Source organism: Leptodactylus fuscus, chromosome 3 (assembly GCF_031893055.1).
Source record: "Leptodactylus fuscus isolate aLepFus1 chromosome 3, aLepFus1.hap2, whole genome shotgun sequence".
Lineage (NCBI taxonomy): Eukaryota > Metazoa > Chordata > Amphibia > Anura > Leptodactylidae > Leptodactylus > Leptodactylus fuscus.
In genome coordinates, this window is record NC_134267.1 from 18,298,035 (window position 1) to 18,319,358 (window position 21,324).

At 41.0% G+C, this 21,324-nt stretch overlaps 1 protein-coding gene across 1 annotated transcript in view; it reads left to right on the plus strand.

The window, feature by feature from the left end:
• The window catches only part of TGFB2 (transforming growth factor beta 2), a 93,385-nt gene that overhangs the window by 64,585 nt on the left and 7,476 nt on the right, over positions 1 to 21,324 (plus strand). Inside the window, exons 2-5 of the mRNA XM_075267159.1 lie at positions 13,044 to 13,207; positions 18,223 to 18,355; positions 19,944 to 20,054; positions 20,396 to 20,573. Of these exons, the coding sequence (XP_075123260.1) occupies positions 13,044 to 13,207; positions 18,223 to 18,355; positions 19,944 to 20,054; positions 20,396 to 20,573 (586 nt within the window). The remainder of the gene's footprint in view (positions 1 to 13,043; positions 13,208 to 18,222; positions 18,356 to 19,943; positions 20,055 to 20,395; positions 20,574 to 21,324) is intronic.

The window sequence follows — 21,324 nt, forward strand, 5'->3', positions numbered from 1 at the left end:
GATTCAAAACCCAATATACTAATTAGACTCTATATTGTCAGGTGGGCAGTCCCAGACTATCTGCTCCCATATAGGACCGCCCACCTGACAGTAGTGAGCCTAATTAGCATATTGGGTGTTTAAACTGACAGCACTGATTACTCAGGAATGGTGGGGGCTAGAGAAAAAATTCCAACTGATCCAGAATCAGTGGAGCAACATCGATTGAAGAATGGAAAGAGTTGGACTCTGGATTTGGTGAAAGGTTCTCTTTTAACAGTACATTTGACAAGATCTTTTTTGGCTTCTATGACATTACTAGTTGCTTTCTGGGCCTTCCTTTGTCCCATCACCATTCCCACTCTTGTGGATGAGCTGTATCCTACGTCGAAGCTGTGCAGTTTATAGTTGGCTAAAGATTTGCTGCAATACCAGATGCAACCTGCACACAAGGGTGGCGCTCTTTCTGTAAAATACACCATTGTCTAATTCTGGACAACCCCTGTGACTTCTTAGCATTACTGGGGATTGTTGGCTAATATTGGCGGTTAGTTTGACTGGCAGGTACAGTATGTCAGGCTTAGTCGTCCTGTAATATCAGATTATTTGTTGTAATTGAAGTGGATTTTGTAGATTCCCGGTAAGTCTGTTTTGTTATTGTAAGGCCTGGATCTGACTGATTGGGATGGCTTTGAGAACATCGCTGGTGATTTGGTGTAATTAGCAGGTTATATGGATGCGTCCCTTCAGCTCTGGTTACGGCGGCCTGGAGAATACATCCTTTTGTTTTGGCTGTGGGAGCAGGACTGGCGTTAGAGAAGAGGCCTGTGCAGGTGCATCCTCCCCATCTGCAAAGAGCTCCCCTTCAAGTCAGTGTTTCACAAGTCTCTGGTGAATATTCCTGACCTCATACATTAACTCTGAAGGCATCAAAGGAACGGCAAGAAAGTCAATTTCAAGCTATGTTATATGAACCAGACTCACGCACATTGAAGTGTATGGAGTCCAGAGGCTCAGTGTTTACCTTATACCTTGTATTATATGTTACTCATATGGTGCTGACATAGTCTGACATGTTGTACAGAGTTTATAATGCCTATATTCATAGGTATGACCTTTGATCCTCTGTTTAGATATAGAATTGTGTCTATATATAATGTGTTACTTATCCTGTACTGATCCTGAGTTACATCCTGTATTATACTCCAGAGCTGCGCTCACTATTCTGCTGGTACAGTCACTGTGTACATACATTACATTACTTATCCTGTATTATACTCCAGAGCTGCGCTCACTATTCTGCTGGTACAGTCACTGTGTACATACATTACATTACTTATCCTGTATTATACTCCAGAGCTGCGCTCACTATTCTGCTGGTACAGTCACTGTGTACATACATTACATTACTTATCCTGTACTGATCCTGAGTTATATCCTGTATTATACTCCAGAGCTGCGCTCACTATTCTGCTGGTACAGTCACTGTGTACATACATTACATTACTTATCCTGTACTGATCCTGAGTTACATCCTGTATTATACTCCAGAGCTGCACTCACTATTCTGCTGGTACAGTCACTGTGTACATACATTACATTACTTATCCTGTATTATACTCCAGAGCTGCGCTCACTATTCTGCTGGTACAGTCACTGTGTACATACATTACATTACTTACCCTGTACTGATCCTGAGTTACATCCTGTATTATACTCCAGAGCTGTGCTCACTATTCTGCTGGTGCAGTCACTGTGTACATACATTACATTACTTATCCTGTATTATACTCCAGAGCTGCACTCACTATTCTGCTGGTACAGTCACTGTGTACATACATTACATTACTTACCCTGTACTGATCCTGAGTTACATCCTGTATTATACTCCAGAGCTGCACTCACTATTCTGCTGGTACAGTCACTGTGTACATACATTACATTACATTACTTATCCTGTATTATACTCCAGAGCTGCGCTCACTATTCTGCTGGTACAGTCACTGTGTACATACATTACATTACTTACCCTGTACTGATCCTGAGTTACATCCTGTATTATACTCCAGAGCTGTGCTCACTATTCTGCTGGTGCAGTCACTGTGTACATACATTACATTACTTATCCTGTACTGATCCTGAGTTATATCCTGTATTATACTCCAGAGCTGCGCTCACTATTCTGCTGGTGCAGTCACTGTGTACATACATTACATTACTTATCCTGTACTGATCCTGAGTTACATCCTGTATTATATCCAGAGCTGCGCTCACTATTCTGCTGGTACAGTCACTGTGTACATACATTACTTATCCTGTACTGATCCTGAGTTATATCCTGTATTATACTCCAGAGCTGCGCTCACTATTCTGCTGGTGCAGTCACTGTGTACATACATTACATTACTTATCCTGTACTGATCCTGAGTTATATCCTGTATTATACTCCAGAGCTGCGCTCACTATTCTGCTGGTGCAGTCACTGTGTACATACATTACATTACTTATCCTGTACTGATCCTGAGTTACATCCTGTATTATATCCAGAGCTGCGCTCACTATTCTGCTGGTACAGTCACTGTGTACATACATTACTTATCCTGTACTGATCCTGAGTTATATCCTGTATTATACTCCAGAGCTGCGCTCACTATTCTGCTGGTGCAGTCACTGTGTACATACATTACATTACTTATCCTGTACTGATCCTGAGTTACATCCTGTATTATACTCCAGAGCTGCGCTCACTATTCTGCTGCTGTAGTCACTTCAGTCTCATTTGCTATATTGGAGTTTGGCTAAGTTGTTTGGGGTTGTTGACTGTTTCCAATGACAACCAGCAGAGATGTGAATTCAGCTCTGGAGTATGATAGAAAATGTAATTTAGGATTTGTAAGTGACACTATGTATTGTACATTATTTACAAAGTTACTCAGTTTTATCTGCTGATTGAGATCTATAGAAGAATTTTCTAGCCATGCTCTTTGCAGGGAAGGGAAGAAGATAAGCTGTGACATCATCTATTGTCAGTATATCTCATATAGTGGCATCTCATTATAGCACCCCTGTACTTGTGCCCTATTAAGGTACAGAAACATCATAGAGAAAGTCTCCCCCCCCATAAACCAGAGAAGAAAGTCACTGCAAACAAGTCTTGTGGACCCAGCCCATCCATGTATTATATAGTTGAACATCCACTCCTGTAATACCACATTTTGCCTGTAGAGGTCACTGCAGGTAAAACACATAGCTAGATGGAACTTTCTGAAGCGATCAACTGATCACATGGGTGGAAGTAGAAGAAGGCCTCATGATGGGGTTACCTCTTTATTGCCTGATATAATATCTATTGTGACTTCCATATAGTGATATTTAATTGAGAAGAAATTCCCATAATGGCAGCCAGTGAGAGGTTACAGTGACCAGGGCGAGAAATGATGGGGCGAGGCAGAGGTAGCAAGGAATACACAAAGAGGAAAGTAGCAATGAGAGGAGGCCGAGGCCGTAATATCTGACATCTTTCTTCTATTGAAGCCTTGGCTCGACAAGTTGTAGACAGATGGTTGACGTTTGAGGAGAAAGTTGGCCATTGTCTGTTTTAAATCTAGTGGGAAGGACTGAATTCCGCAAGAAATGTAAACCATTGAGACTATTGGCTTCAAGGGCTTCAGATTGGCTCTGCGGTATGGGGACGGAGGTGATCTCTCTGGAGAACATCGTAGGGGGTTTGCGTCCTGCTGTTTTGCGGGTTTTCTTATGATGGGAAGAAATTATTGCATTTCGTAGATGGATGGCGCATAAATGGGTAAATGGGTAGATGGATAGATATATAGATAGACTGGTATATAGATAACTGGAGAGGATAGATGTGTGTATAGGTGGAGGGATACGGTACATGTATATCTGGACAGACATAGATAGGGGGTTAGACAGAGGAATTGACTGAAGGATGGATAGATAGATAGATAGATAGATAGATAGATAGATAGATAGATAGATAGATAGATGGATGGATGGATGGATGGATGGATGGATGGATGGATGGATGGATGGATGGATGGATGGATAGATAGATAGATAGATAGATAGATAGATAGATAGATAGATAGATAGATAGGAGATAGATAGATATGTGGATAGATAGATAGATAGATAGATAGATAGATAGATAGATGAATATATGGATGGATAGATAGATAGATAGATAGATAGATAGATAGATAGATAGATAGATAGATAGATAGGAGATAGATAGATAGGAGATAGATAGATATGTGGATAGATAGATAGATAGATGAATATATGGATGGATAGATAGATAGATAGATAGTAGGTCATGGATAGATAGATAGATAGATAGATAGATAGATAGATAGATAGATAGATATGTGAATAGATAGATAGATAGATAGATAGATAGATAGATAGATAGATAGATAGATAGATAGATAGATATGTGGATGGATGGATGGATGGATGGATATGTAGATAGATAGATAGATAGATAGATAGATAGATAGATAGATAGATAGATAGATAGGGCACTGATACAGATGCAGATATGTATGGTACTGTTATGCAGTCACCTTATGATGTCGACCTTCTACAGTATTTTGCCACCATATGGCGGTATTATTTAGGATGACACTATGATTTGGCCAATATTATGGCAGCATCTCTGATACGTAGATATTGTATGCACGCTGTATGTTTTATTGTATATATATCTAAGTATTAACATTCCCCCTTACTGTCCTAACACAAGGAATCTCTTTTGTGTCCCACTTCTTTCTAGTATGGTTGGGTGTGGATAAGAATGGTCAGGGTGTGGTAATATTTGGATGTCGGCGCTTTGCAGTCAGATCTGCTGAAACGTTGCTCAGTGTCTTACTAGTGAGAATAATCCGGGCAGCCGAGTTTGACAGAATTTACATGTTATTTTGGCAATTTGCACGGCTGCTGTGACAACGAGGTGGTTTGGCAACGCAGGACCATTGAGTCTTGTGCTCGTCTCTCATTGCATTCAAGAGAGAGGGAATAGAAAACAGAAGATCTACTGTTATCCGGCTCCCCCAGGAGAATAAGGCAGGGAATTTTAGCCAGAATCATTAGTCCTTTTTCCCAAATTCTCATACTTTTATTGGTCATTTAGCCGCCAGTTTGCGTTTCGTAACAGGACTGTGGAAACATACGCCATGCGAGCTATAGTAAACATTAGCCCAGCGCCCTGTACTGCGCAGCAATGACAGTGGGGCCTTTGAAGCAACCAAGAAAATGACAAGTGTCGAAGAAAGGTGCTACTTTACTTGAGAGTGCGAGACCTTGACTAGTCCGTTACTCGAAGTGTCCACTTGACCCTCAAGGAAGTCCGGGCAGATGAGCTCATCTTGGGAGTTAGGTACATTTGTTCAGCGTCATGTTCATGGACAGTTTTCCTCCTGTAGATTTGAAAACATTACAATGTATATTACACTGTGGGAAGGATGACGGCAGCAGGAGAAGAGTGTGCTGACTTTGTGGGAGGCAGTGACCTTTGTTACTGTCATATAGGAACGTTTGGAGAGAGACTTTTAAAAATACAGACAGTGTCATGAAGAGAAAACTGTAGGGAGTCCTCTAAAGCCTTGTAGGTCATGGAAGTGATGTCAACAGCAGGAGAAGAGTGTGCTGCCTTTGTAGGAGGCAGTAACCTTTGTGTCTCATAAAAATAAAGACAGTGTCATAAAAATGAAGACAGTGTCATGAAAGGAAAACTGTAGGGAATGCACTAAAGCCATGTAGGTCATGGATGTGATGACAGCAGTAGGGTAAGAGTGTGTTGACTTTATGGGAGGCAGTGACCTGTGTGACTGTAATGACATTTGGAGAGATTCTCATAAAATTTCACACGGTGTCATAAAGGGAATAATGTCAGAATACGCTAAAGCCATGTAGGTCATGGCAATAATGACAGCAGCAAGAGAGAAGTGTGATGATTCTGTAGGAGGCAGTGCCCTGTGTGACTGTCATGTAAGGATATTTGGAAGAGTCTTATAAAAATATGGACAGTGTCGTGACGTAAACTCCGCGTAGGTCAGGGCAGTGATGACGGCAGGAAGTGTATAGTGTGCTGACTATGTAGGAGGCAATGACCTGTGTCATTGTCATTTACTGGTGTATGGTTGGCCTCGAACAAAAAGTGAATACTCTACAGACAAATAGGTCATAGGAAAGGGGAACTCAGCAGAAGAGTGTGCTGACCCTCTGGCAGGCAGTGACCTATCTACTTATGTGATTATGTTCATGAGTACAGTATTATACTACCGTATATGTGACAAGGACAATGTCGTAGGACAGAATACTCTTAAAACCAATCATGTCATGTCGATGATGACAGCAGCAGGGGAGGAACGTACTGCTTTTGTGAGAGGCAGTGACCTGACCACTAATGGGTTGGTATGTTTGAGAACAGTGTCTTTTACATATATCCACAGTGTAATGGCATGAACAGTAATGGAACGTTCTAAAGTCAATTAGGTCGTGGACATCAGGACAGCAGCAGGAGAAGAGTGTGGTGATCCTGTAGGAGGAAGTGACCTATATACTTATGTGATTATGTTTAGGAGGACAGGGTTATATGTGACAGAGGCAATGTCATAGGATCAAATACTCTGAAGTCAGTTAGTTAATGGCAGTGATGACAGCAGCAGGAGAGGAGTGTGCTGATCTTATAGCAAGCAGTGACCTGTCCATGCCATAATAGATAGATATTCCTTTAATAGTCCCACAATGGGGAAATAATGTAGATAATGACAGGTCTGCTTGTAGAGAAGGTGTAAGATAATATTTGTAGGTGAGAGAGTAGCAGGAGCAATGTACGAACCCTACACCTGTGTATCCACCTCATGACCTGGATCAGTTTTCAGCCTCTAGATGTAAACAGTGACTATTAAATGGCCATAAGCAGAGACCTAGAAATCTGTTAGAAGGTATACAAAGTACAGTATATAAAAGACTGCTGGAGCTTATGTACAACCATGAATACGCTGTGTATGTTGAAACCAGATTAGCCATTCACTTCCATGCCAGTAGTGTAAATACATGTATAGGTTGTCTCATTCCTGGGTAATGGTACATGTCTATGACACATGTATGAAGAACAACAGCGACGGTGTTTATGACACACAGTCAAATACCTGCTTCAAATGTTTTGGCAGATCCTGACCATTATGTTAGGGTCTGCTAACAGTCTAATGTTTACCCCACACCCCCATAGACATAACATCACATATCCCACAGCATGTAGAGATATATACAGAGATAAACCTGCACCTACATCCCCCTCCTCCCCCTCCCTGTGGACCATACTTACTGTATTACTCTGCACAGATTTTTGAGAGAGGTGAACAGGTTTCCGAATATTCAGAAAACTGTGCTACATCTTCTATCTATCTATCATCTATCTATCTATCTATCTATCTATCTATCTATCTATCAGAAGACAACAAAAGCCAAATGAAAAGTCATTGAAAAAATATGTATCAGTGACTTTTCACTGGCTTTCATTGTCTTCTGTGGTAAGATATCTATCTATCTATCTATCTATCTATCTATCTATCTATCTAATCTATCTATCTATCTCCTATCTATCTATCTATCTATCTATCTATCTATCTATCTCCTATCTATCTGTCTATCTATCTCCTATCTATCTAATCTATCTATCTATCTATCTCCTATCTATCTATCTATCTATCTATCTATCTATCTATCTATCTCCTATCTATCTATCTATCTATCTATCTATCTCCTATCTATCTGTCTATCTATCTCCTATCTATCTAATCTATCTATCTATCTATCTATCTATCTATCTATCTCCTATCTATCTATCTATCTATCTATCTATCTATCTATCTATCTATCTATCTCCTATCTATCTATCTATCTCCTATCTATCTATCTATCTATCTATCTATCTATCTCCTATCTATCTATCTATCTATCTATCTATCTATCTATCTATCTAATCTATCTATCTATCTCCTATCTATCTATCTATCTATCTATCTATCTATCTATCTATCTCCTATCTATCTATCTATCTATCTATCTATCTATCTATCTCCTATCTATCTATCTATCTATCTATCTATCTATCTATCTATCTACAGTCCTATGAAAAAGTTTGGGCACCCCTATTAATCTTAATCATTTTTAGTTCTAAATATTTTGGTGTTTATAACAGCCATTTCAGTTTGATATATCTAATAACTGATGGACACAGTAATATTTCAGGATTGAAATGAGGTTTATTGTACTAACAGAAAATGTGCAATATGCATTAAACCAAAATTTGACCAGTGCAAAAGTATGGGCACCTCAACAGAAAAGTGACATTAATATTTAGTACATCCTCCTTTTGCAAAGATAACAGCCTCTAGTCGCTTCCTGTAGCTTTTAATCAGTTCCTGGATCCTGGATAAAGGTATTTTGGACAAACAATTCAAGTTCAGTTAAGTTAGATGGTCGCCGAGCATGGACAGCCCGCTTCAAATCATCCCACAGATGTTCAATGATATTCAGGTCTGGGGACTGGGATGGCCATTCCAGAACATTGTAATTGTTCCTCTGCATGAATGCCTGAGGATTTGGAGCGGTGTTTTGGATCATTGTCTTGCTGAAATATCCATCCCCAGCGTAACTTCAACTTCGTCACTGATTCTTGAACATTATTCTCAAGAATCTGCTGATACTGAGTGGAATCCATGCGACCCTCAACTTTAACAAGATTCCCGATGCCGGCATTGGCCACACAGCCCCAAAGCATGATGGAACCTCCACCAAATTTTACAGTGGGTAGCATGTGTTTTTCTTGGAATGCTGTTTCTTTTTGGACGCCATGCATAACGCCTTTTTTTATAACCAAACAACTCAATTTTTGTTTCCAAAATGAAGCTGCCTTGTCCAAATGTGCTTTTTCATACCTCAGGCAACTCTATTTGTGGCGTACGTGCAGAAACGGCTTCTTTCTCATCACTCTCCCATACAGCTTCTATTTGTGCAAAGTGCGCTGTATAGTTGACTGATGCACAGTGACACCATCTGCAGCAAGATGATGCTGCAGCTCTTTGGAGGTGGTCTGTGGATTGTCCTTGACTGTTCTCACCATTCTTCTTCTCTGCCTTTCTGATATTTTTCTTGGCCTGCCACTTCTGGGCTTAACAAGAACTGTCCCTGTGGTCTTCCATTTCCTTACTATGTTCCTCACAGTGGAAACTGACAGGTTAAATCTCTGAGACAACTTTTTGTATGCTTCCCCTGAACAACTATGTTGAACAATCTTTGTTTTCAGATCATTTGAGAGTTGTTTTGAGTAGCCCATGATGCCACTCTTCAGAGGAGATTCAAATTGGAGATCAACTTGCAATTGGCCACCTTAAATACCTTTTCTTATGATTGGATACATCTGGCTATGAAGTTCAAAGCTCACTGAGGTTACAAAACCAATTTTGTGCTTCAGTAAGTCAGTAAAAAGTAGTTAGGGGAATTCAAATCAATAAAATGATAAGGGTGCCCATACTTTTGCACCGGTCAAATTTTGGTTTAATGCATATTGCACATTTTCTGTTAGTACAATAAACCTCATTTCAATCCTGAAATATTACTGTGTCCATCAGTTATTAGATATATCAAACTGAAATGGCTGTTGCAAACACCAAAATATTTAGAACAAAAAATGATTAAGATTAATAGGGGTGCCCAAACTTTTTCATAGGACTGTATCTCCTATCTATCTATTATTTTTTTTTAATCTCTTTAGGCTTCTATCCTATATGTATCTTCTATCTGTCATATCTTTATCTGTTTATCTTTCTCATATCTATATGATTATCTGCCTATCTTTTTTTAAAATCTATCTATCTATCTAGTATTGATATTATACATTGGCACCCTCCCTCCTTTCCTTCCTTCTTTTTCATAACAATATGTTTGATCTATGTATTTGTTCTATCTTGTCTCATCTATCTATCTATCTATCTATCTATCTATCTATCTATCTATCTATCTATCTAGCTATCTAGCTATCTCTTTAAGTTTCTATCGTATATCTGTGTTATTTCTCAGATATTTATCTTTCTATCTATATTGTATCTATCGGTTTTATCTATATGTTCTACCTATCTGTCTCATCAATCAATCAATCTATCTGTCTGTCAGTCTTTCTGATCTATCTATCTATCTCCTATCTATCTATCTATCTATCTATTTATATATCTATCTATCTTTCTATCTATCTATCTCCTATCTATCTATCTATCTATCTATCTATCTATCTATCTATCTATCTATCATTTATCTATCTCCTATCTATCTATCTATCTATCTATCTATCTATTTATCTATCTATCTATCTATCTATCTATCTATCTATCTATCTATCTATCTATCTATCTCCCTCCTATCTATCTATCTATCTATCTATCTATCTATCTATCTATCTATCTATCTATCTATACTACCTCTTTCTGTAAGGGAAATAAATCAATATGTCCACGACCTAGTTCTCCAGTTACCTCTACAATCTGACTATACCCCAGTTTTTATGTCCCAGTATACATTAGAATTGGCCATTTCTTCATTGAGTTGGAACATTCTCAAGAATTCCGCCAGTCCATTAGAATCCGGTCCCATTGATGCAGGAGACAGACTTTCACACAGTAGCGAGAGCCATTTTGCTTGGCCTAGCTAACATTCCAGAGGACGCCATCAATTCTCAATTAGCCACTGACATCAATAAAGCGAGACAGGTTTTCCGAGCTGTACTAATATTTATGAATATTGGTGCGGCCTCCGGAGCACAACTCTTTTCTTTGGCGCTTCTGTGCCCCCCGGCATTGTCACCATGGGCATAGATACTGTACATTCAGGGCTTCATGCTAGATCGGCTTTGGAGACTGCCTAATTACTTGAATGGCCGGTGGGAAGAACAATTGGCCGGGATCTAAGGAGGATAACAAGTACGTCTCATAAGTAGATGTCACTGTAAATATTTGCAAATCCTTTCTAGATGACTGGCGCGTTTCGGAGACCAGGTTGGAAGCAGAAATTGTGAAGTGTTGGCCGTAGACCAAAGACCAGGAGCTTCATAAACACAAAAGACCATAAAAATAAATCTTGGTAACTCTTGTTTACCAGCCGTAATTACAACGGAAAGAGTCTACTGATCCTTACAGAATTCAGGCAATTACGCCGAGCTCATCCTCCGCCGAGATTGCGGTCTTGTGTTTTTCCTTCGAGGAAACAAGAGACATTTATTTTTTCTTCACCCGTGTTAATCTTTCGATGTTTGTTGCCAGTGATGAATTTGCCAACAAGCCTACACTCGGAAAACAAAACTTTGCCTTACAATGATGTCACCCAAGACTTCTTCTTAAAGGGGACTCGAACGCCAGTACAAATTTCCCACAATCCAGTCTACCGAGGGTGGAGGTTTACATAGAGTTAAACTTCTTGGCTCTTGGATTGTTCCTCCTGACTCGGGGATCAAATCTTACTACTCCTAGTCTGTAAACAGCACCACACCGGTCTACAGGTTGCTTTTGGTATTGCAGGTCAAAGCCATCTGCTTCACTAGACTTGACACCACCTAGGGAGAAGTTGATTTTTTTAACCTGAATAACCTCCTTAAAGGGAATGTGTTACAAATATGTTTCTTTAAGAATGTTTGATGATATTTTAATGAATTTTCCATGTCTGTCTATATATGTAATATATATGTACTATATACTGTAATTTTCACTCCAACCATCAAGCCTAAGAATAGTCTGATACTTGCCAATTCTGTGGGAGTTTTCTTTGCAGTAGTTAGCTCATTTACATCACAGATAGGATTACAATAGAAGGTAGAACCTCTATAAATAACACCATGGAGCCATCATTACATCACTACTAACAATAGATGATGTCACAACTTAACTCCTCCCCCACTGCAGAGAGCATGTCTGGAAAACCCTCAAATGAGTAGACGCAAGATCAGACCTGGGAAATGTACATCCCGCGGGCCACATCCGGCCCTCTGACTACTTCTATGTGGCCCGTGTAGCTAGTGGAAGTTTTTTCAAGGACCTGTGATGATGTCATCACAGCCTATCACCAGGATAGGCTATGACTCGTTAGTGGGCGGAGCCACACGGGACACTGCGCTTCCTGCAAGCTGCCAGCTATGGGGGCTGCTGGATGATAAAGGGAGAAGAGACAGCATGTGTGAGCAAGAGGGGGGACTAGGGGCAGTTGTAGGGGGGCAGTTACACTGAATGCACATGGAGGGGGGACATTAAACTAGGGGGCAGATGGAGGGTGACATTAAACTGGGGCAGGTGGAGGAGGATATTAAACCATGGGGGTAGCTGGAGGAGGACATGTCTGCTTCTAGTTTCCCCCAGTTTAATGTCCCCCTCCAGCTGCCCCAGTTTAATGTCCCCTCTACCTGCCCCGGGAGAGGGACTTAATACTGTGGGACATTTGTAGGGAAACATTATAATGTGGGGGTGTATAATGTTAGGGTGACTGTAGGGGGATTTTACTTTGTGGGGCACATGGGAAAATGATTGAGAATAGGTGGAGTCAGCGGAGAAGTGGGTGGAGCTAAATTTATCATGGCGCGCATGGCCCTCTAGAACCACCCCTGCATTAGACTATTGCTGCCTATTGCCATGACTATGATGTAAAGACATTCCCCGGGTCCACCATCTAGTGTCCGCTGGATCAGTTTAGGTGATTTTAGCTCCCCGGACAACCCCTTTAATATGTATGGTCATAGAATGGAGCCATGTGACCACTGGATGTGACATCACCATGGACAACACGTCCCCTCCATAATAATCCTTCTACATAGTCAGGGGGCATTGCGTTTCCCACCCTCATTATCATTAGTTGTATATGGTCAAGTTCCCGGAGAACCCCTTTAAGGTGACTGATATTAGCAACTCGTTACAGATACTTATCTAATCTTCTGTATCATTGTGTAAACATCTTTGAAAAAAATTGGTATTTTTTACAAAAATATCTTTCCTTTTTTACAGATGCCATCCACCTAAGTTATTACAATCCTTACTTCAGAATCGTCCGGTTCGACGTCTCTGCAATGGAGAAAAATGTTTCTAATTTAGTGAAGGCAGAATTTAGAGTGTTTCGTTTACAAAACACTAAAGCGCGAGTGACGGAGCAACGAATAGAGCTATATCAGGTGAGTAGAGGATTGATGTGCGCCGATGCCAACTCCAATTTTTTGCATTCTTCAATAGGTGTCGATCCGCTGATTCCAGCACAGTTGGAATCTTTTCTCTAGTCCTCACCGTTCCTGAGCAATCAGTGTTGTTAGTTTCAGCCGCTGATATGCTAATTAGGCTGTCTACTGTCAAGTAGGTGGGGACAGGCTGAAACAGACAGCCAGGGACCAACAAACTGACAGTAGAGAACCTGTGTACCGAAACTAATAAAAATTATTTCTAAGGAGCCTTGGGGTCTAGAGAGAAAATTCCAACTGTGCCAAAGAGGTAGAATTGGTGGTTAAAGGTCCTTTTGCAAAGATTTTTAGGTGCTTCTCAATATCTTATAAGGGTCCTTTCAATGATCATTATTCACAGGATGTTCCACTGCTAGAACTGTTGGAAAGCGTGGCAGTTAGTGTTCTATTTCCCTACAGTGCCCCCACAGGTGAAATTAAGTATTACACAGTGTCCATTTAAATCAACAGGCTGTTGATGTTCTATACAGAGGTGCTCAGTCGGTCCAAAAGAGGGATTTTTATGTAGGGACTTTCCACTTTGGCCCATAGGTAAAGGTCCTGGATAGGGGACCACCTTTATTAACCCAGAATTTTGAACTTTGATATTTGGAAAAGAGTTTTAAAGGGAATCCTTCAGATCTAAAATTGGCACTAAGTGGGTCCTTATGGGCGGTGGTTTGTTGCCCTAGCTATGTCGTGTGTGGTTTTCAGAGTCCCATAGACTTCTAAGGGCAAGTCTATACCTCAAAAACAGAAATGGGGCATGTTCTTAGTTTTTGGGGCATACACCCTGATCTGTAAGAACACGGCCATGTGCATAGGGCCATATTAATGAATCGGTCGATATACTATCCATAATTATGGATCTGTAATTGCAGACTATATACAGTAAACAGTTATACAGTACACAGAGCCTTATGCTTACCAAGAGATGAGTCTGATAAGTTTCCTCTGACTCATCTCTGTGCTCCCGATGGTTGTGCAGCTGTTCAGTGAAGTTGGTGATGTTCATTGCGCATGCGCGTCAGGATCTGCGCATGCGCATTGAAGCCAAGGTCTCTGGCTGCAGAAAAGAACTGTACCAGGAGTACATGAGGGTTGGGACAGGGCTACTAGGGACAATGTTTTGGCACTGCACCCCCTTTAGGACTATGTTTCTGCGTCTGACCTTCCACACTACATTCATTTACTACTATTGTATGATGATGTATGTTGTTATATGAGCAGATTTCATTACTTGAACCATGTTCTAGTTTATGCATTTTGTCAAAGAATTTTACCTTGGAAACCAAAGTCTCCAGAGGTCCAGAACGCAGAGCAGTAGAAAATTCCAGGAATAAATCCCAAGCTCGGGGCCAAAGCCACATTGGCCTGATCCAAGGTTCCCACCAACAGCATATGAAAAAATTTGAGGCGCTACTACAACTTCAGCGGAGTTGCAGTACTGCCTCCGTTTCGTTCTTAAAGGGATTCTGCGCGAACCTTTTTTTTTCCAAAATACAATCTTGCTACTGAGAAAATTAACTTTAATTCCATATGCAAATCAGCTGTTTGGTGCACTCAGGGCAGGGCCAAACTTGCTAAGGTGCTATGTGCTTTTGTGGCCGCTTGCTGTCCATGGGACAAGTCTGTCTTTTTGTTTTGGGATTGGCGCTGGATGGCAAACACAAAAATAAATAGGTGCTCCGACAGGTGAGGCCCCACCCCAAGTGCACCAAACTGTTCATTTGCATATGAAATAAAAGTTGAACTTCACAGCATCAGTATTGTACTTTGAGACTAGAAAGGTCATGCTAGATGTGATCATCTATGTGCTGTAAGTGAGGTGACTGCTGCAAAGAAATCTGCTATTGAAAACTGGTAGCCTCTTTCTATTATTTGGCTTAGTGGCCAGAGTCAGAACTGCAGTATTTTTAGGAATCTTTTTCTTCTTCCTGTCATGTGACCTCTGTACTGTTATAAGTTGAAGTCACATGACAGGAAGTCATGTATAGAAGTCTATTGATGCTGCCATGGCAACCCCAGAGCGAGCAAAAACATTTACAGTACTCCAACAGCGAAAATTTAAGCAAGGCTCACATGACAACGTTTTGTGGGAATACCACATTTAGCGATTTTGAGGTTTTCCAAGAAAAAGAGAAATTTAGAGGTTTTTTTAGTTTGAGCTTTCGACCACTGATGTGCGGTATGGGAGATGTTGGCTGGATACAAGGGATTAATGTTAGTGGCCCGCTGATGTTACGGGATATACGAGGAGATTAGATAATAACAGGACAATGAGATTCTCAAGAGAAATGGTTGGCAAGTCACATGGGGTCACAGCTCCGTTTTGGAGGATTTCTGCCAAATGCTGACTTTATTGGAATGTGATCAGATAAGGCCGCGGCTTTATGGGAATTTTTCTCAGCAGATGACATTTCAGTGCTAGTTTTCAAGCCTGTTAAATACTGGGAAGATCTCAGCGGCAGTCACACATCTACGATAAAAGCCGAGAGTTTATATTCACTGGCGGGTCAATGGGCCGGACTGTACAAATAGAGATGGGAGAAGGAAATCGCCAACATGGAGAGTCACAGTGTAAATCAATAGAGAATGTAATGGTAGAAAGAGTCAATCATTTCAGCTTATGAAATGTAAAATATTCATTGCATGGGATATATCACATAGATAAATAGATGTGAGATACATAGATAGATATATAGATAGATAGGAGATAGATAGATAGATAGATAGATAGATAGATAGATAGATAGGCGATAATTAGATAGATAGATAGATAGATAGATAGGAGATAGATAGATAGATAGATAGATAGATAGATAGATGGATAGATAGATAGGAGATAGACAGATCACATAGATAGATAGATAGATAGATAGATAGATAGATAGATAGATAGATAGATAGATAGATAGATAGATAGATAGATCACATAGATAGATAGGTGATAGATAGTTTATTCTGTAGACAGATACATAGGTACCTTAGATAGATACTGTAGGTAGATAGATAGATAGATAGATAGATAGATAGATAGATAGATGAAGATAAAGTTGGACATATAAGATAATCACCATAGAAGGTAGATGGATACAAAGATGAAACAAGACCCTGACATACACTCACCGGCCACTTTATTAGGTACACCTGTCCAACTGCTCGTTAACACTTAATTTCTAATCAGCCAATCACATGGCGGCAACTCAGTGCATTTAGGCATGTAGACATGGTCAAGACAATCTCCTGCAGTTCAAACCGAGCATCAGTATGGGGAAGAAAGGTGATTTGAGTGCCTTTGAACGTGGCATGGTTGTTGGTGCCAGAAGGGCTGGTCTGAGTATTTCAGAAACTGCTGATCTACTGGGATTTTCACGCACAACCATCTCTAGGGTTTACAGAGAATGGTCCGAAAAAGAAAAAACATCCAGTGAGCGGCAGTTCTGTGGGCGGAAATGCGTTGTTGATGCCAGAGGTCAGAGGAGAATGGCCAGACTGGTTCGAGCTGATAGAAAGGCAACAGTGACTCAAATAGCCACCCGTTACAACCAAGGTAGCCAGAAGAGCATCTCTGAACGCCGCACAGTACGTCCAACTTTGAGGCTACAGATGGGCTACAGCAGCAGAAGACCACACCGGGTGCCACTCCTTTCAGCTAAGAACAGGAAACTGAGGCTACAATTTGCACAAGCTCATCGAAATTGGACAATTGAAGATTGGAAAAACGTTGCCTGGTCTGATGAGTCTCGATTTCTGCTGCGACATTCGGATGGTAGGGTCAGAATTTGGCGTCAACAACATGAAAGCATGGATCCATCCTGCCTTGTATCAACGGTTCAGGCTGGTGGTGGTGGTGTCATGGTGTGGGGAATATTTTCTTGGCACTCTTTGGGCCCCTTGGTACCAATTGAGCATCGTTGCAACGCCAAAGCCTACCTGAGTATTGTTGCTGACCATGTCCATCCCTTTATGACCACAATGTACCCAACATCTGATGGCTACTTTCAGCAGGATAATGCAATGCCATGTCATAAAGCTGGAATGATCTCAGACTGGTTTCTTGAACATGACAATGAGTTCACTGTACTCCAATGGCCTCCACAGTCACCAGATCTCAATCCAATAGAGGAGCATCTTTGGGATGTGGTGGAACGGGAGATTCGCATCATGGATGTGCAGCCGACAAATCTGCGGCAACTGTGTGATGCCATCATGTCAATATGGACCAAAATCTCTGAGGAATGCTTCCAGCACCTTGTTGTATCTATGCCACGAAGAATTGAGGCAGTTCTGAAGGCAAAAGGGGGTCCAACCCGTTACTAGCATGGTGTACCTAATAAAGTGGCCGGTGAGTGTATACTGAATGGAGGGAGAGATAGCTGGAAGGAGAGAGACAGAGACTAGAAAAACTACGAGCTCCACTGATGAGGTCTGGCCTGGAGTGTATGCGAGTTCCAGTGTGAATGCGGCACAGCTGATAATACTGGCTAGTACAGCCAAGGGTTAAATCCTATTTCATATTCCACATTAAGAGAGGAATTCTATAGGCAATGAAGTGTTGATGAGGTGAGTCTGTGGGACGGTTGCTTTGTCTGTATACTGCCGTATATTGTCTGAATAATGTTTATATTGTTACATTCTGTAAAACTTTTTCCACTGCGGTACGTTTATGACATGGCGCTGCTTGTGCCTCCGCCGCTCCCATGAGCATTTTTGGCTCTCTACGGAGAGATGTGTACATACTATGGAAAATATATAGCACACACCGCTTACATCCAGAAGGAGGCCAAGGGGTAAACCACTCAACCGATCCTTGTCCTGAGAGTTTAAGGTCTCCGATGCCATTGTCAGACGGCCAAGGGTTGAGGCAATGGTGGGGCTCGGTTTTAGGTCTTTGTGAAATGGAAGTTTTTTAGGTTCCCTACCATGAAAATACTCTGCAATGTTCATTTTATTTTTTGTATCTCTCCATGCAGATTCTTAAATCCAAAGACTTAACGTCACCGATGCAGCGCTACATAGACAGTAAAGTCGTGAAAACGAGAGCTGAGGGGGAGTGGTTGTCATTCGATGTGACAGAAGCTATAAAGGAATGGCTCCGCCACAGAGGTAAGGATCTAACTTTGCTCAGTTTCCTAAACAAATTTTGTCTCTTGGGCCTCTTTGGTGTTTTGTGAGGCACATGGACCTATCCTCGAGATTGTAGACCTCACCAAAAGGTCTCCCTAATTACGACACGTTGTAGCCCTGTCCAAAAGCGTACCCAAGCTCATATATAGATGCCCATTTTTGTGTAGGTTTGGAGGCCATGTCTTTTTGTGCAACCGTTCATTGGACAGTCTGGTGAAAAATGAAACCGTTGGAAGTTATGAGAGCTATAGGTTCTTTAAAGGGAACCTTTCAGCACACCCAACGTCCTCAATAGGTGTTCCTGCACTGATTCAGGCACAGGTGGAATTTTTTCTCTAGCCCCCACTGTTCCTGAGCTATCACCACTGTTAGTTTCAGCAGCTAATATGCTAAGTAGGCTCTGTACTGTCAGGTGGGTGGTTCTGAGCTGGAACAGACAGTCAGGGACCGCCCACCTGGAGGTAGAGAACCTACCTAGTATATTGATTAGTGAAACTAACAGTGGTGATTGCTCAGGAACGGTGGGATCTAGAGAAAAAATTCCAACGTTGTCTGAATCGGAGGAAAGAAACCTTTTGAACAATGTGAAGAGTTGGAAATGGTCGAGGTGATGAAAGTTCCTCTTTAAAGTATGAATCTCTATCTGTGATAGATTTTAAACCATGGCTGTTGGGACCAGTTTTGGGTGGCATTGGATTCAGAGTAGGAAAAGTTACCAAATTTAAAAATAAAATACTGTAAGATGTGGGTCAATTGTACAAGACAATTCTACCAAGAATGTGACTTTCAAGGATGTGTTTGAAGACCTTTCAGATATAGTTAAGCTCAATACTCTCTTGTCCTCCAAGACTCTCCTCCATTCCCAGAGATGTGACTGGAAAACCCTTAGGCCTCATACACACGACAATGTATTAGAATGGATGGCAAAACGATTGGTTATCCATGTGCCATCCATTATTTGGGCGGAGATGCAAAAATGGACAGGTATAGGTCCGCCCTATTTTGTGTTCCTATGGACACACAGCTGCAAAAACTTTGGCAAAGTGCATGGGCCTATAGAAGTAGAATGGCCCCAAATATTATCCACAATTGTGATACTATAATAAGCTAAAGTCATGGGCATGAGGACTTGGGCTCCAGTGTAAATGCTGTAACCGGCCCTAACTCTTAACAAGCTATGAAGGATTTCCACCATATATGATGATTTATACACTACGGCCCCCATGAGTGCTATAAAAATAATGTGTTCTATATTAACAATAGCTAGTAGTCACTTCCGGGCCCCTGTCCTTAAGGGGACCTAAAGACCTCTCAGCCACACAAGACACCAATTTTATACATAGGAGGCCCAATTCTACTCCATTGTAATATATGGATGACTCGAGTCCTCCTGAGAATTAGATTACGAGTGGTGGATGACCCCATTAAAGAAAATCCAGTATGGATGACATCCAAAAGCACAAGGATGGGAAGGCGTCATAACAATGGATGGAAATGACCAACATTATTCTGTAATGACTTCATCAAATTTTGAATTTGTAATTTTTTTATGTTATTTTTTTTACAGATCGAAATCTTGGATTTAAAATAAGTTTACATTGTCCTTGTTGCACCTTTGTACCTTCTAATAACTATATCATCCCAAACAAGAGTGAGGAGTTGGAGACCAGATTTGCAGGTACAGTGATGTTTAGTCATGTGTATTTATACAGTGGAGCTACGGCCAACATCTGTGAAATCAGAAGGTCCTCTCCACTACATATCCTTGAATCAAATACTTATCCCTCTACCCCACAAATCCAAAAAATCCCAACCCATCTGGCATTTTCATAGCTTAGCTATATTTATTCCATACGTGCCCAAAGCGACATCAAGTGTAACATAAAACATCACACTATATAAAATCTTTGCCCGCATTCTCCACCATTACACTATTTATCCCAGCCTACAGCATTTCAATCCCAAATAGTACATAGATAGAATAGATTTGTATTCTGATTCCTCTCTCCATATTTTTAGGTATTGATGACAACTTCCTATATCCCATTGTGGACAACAAAAATCTGAAGCCTGGTCAGAAAAAGCAACACAGCCACTCCCCTCATCTACTCTTGATGCTGCTACCATCGTACAGACAAGAATCCCAGCAATCAAGTCGGCGGAGGAAACGGGCGCTAGATGCTGCGTATTGTTTCAGGTATGGGAAGAGATTCTAAATTACCATCAATAAATAGACGGATGTTGTAGATATTTTCCAACAGTCTATTAGAGAATTCTACGTTAACAGATGAGGTTCTTTCATCTTGACCACCAGAGGGGATAATCTGTCTCTGGAGGACTCAACAAGTCCCTGAATTACATATCAGGGGAAGGAATACAGAGACCGGCCCATACTAGGGGATGGAACTGATGACAACTCCAAAGTGTATGACGCAATGCCTCATGGGATAGATATGTGATGTCACCAGAAATAGCCCCAGGGTTCACTTGAACACATTGCCAAGCTGCTAGTTTGGGACTTGTATAATCCCTCTAAAGGGGTTGTCCATGATTTTAAAGGGATAGGCTATAAATAGATAAAGAGTGTTAAAGTAACTCAGCAGTCTGAGCTGCAGTAATGGCCAGGATACAGGACACAGGGCTATCTGCTATAACATCCTGGACCCACCACAGAACAGCTGATCCATGCCGGTGCTGCCTGTTGGCCCCTTACTGATCAGATATTTATGGTCTATCCTAAGGGTATGGGCAACTCCTTTAACTAATCAGGTTTTCCATTACTGCAGTGTTTGTGAGATGATGCGAGAGACAAGAGAGTTGTCGTTCGAGAGTAACAAAAATGTATATAAGAACGGAAGCCAAACCTATACCGAGTGTCCATGAGCCGCCATTTTGATACAGATAATGTTTAGAAGAATCAACTTTGTATAAGGATACTATATTTAATG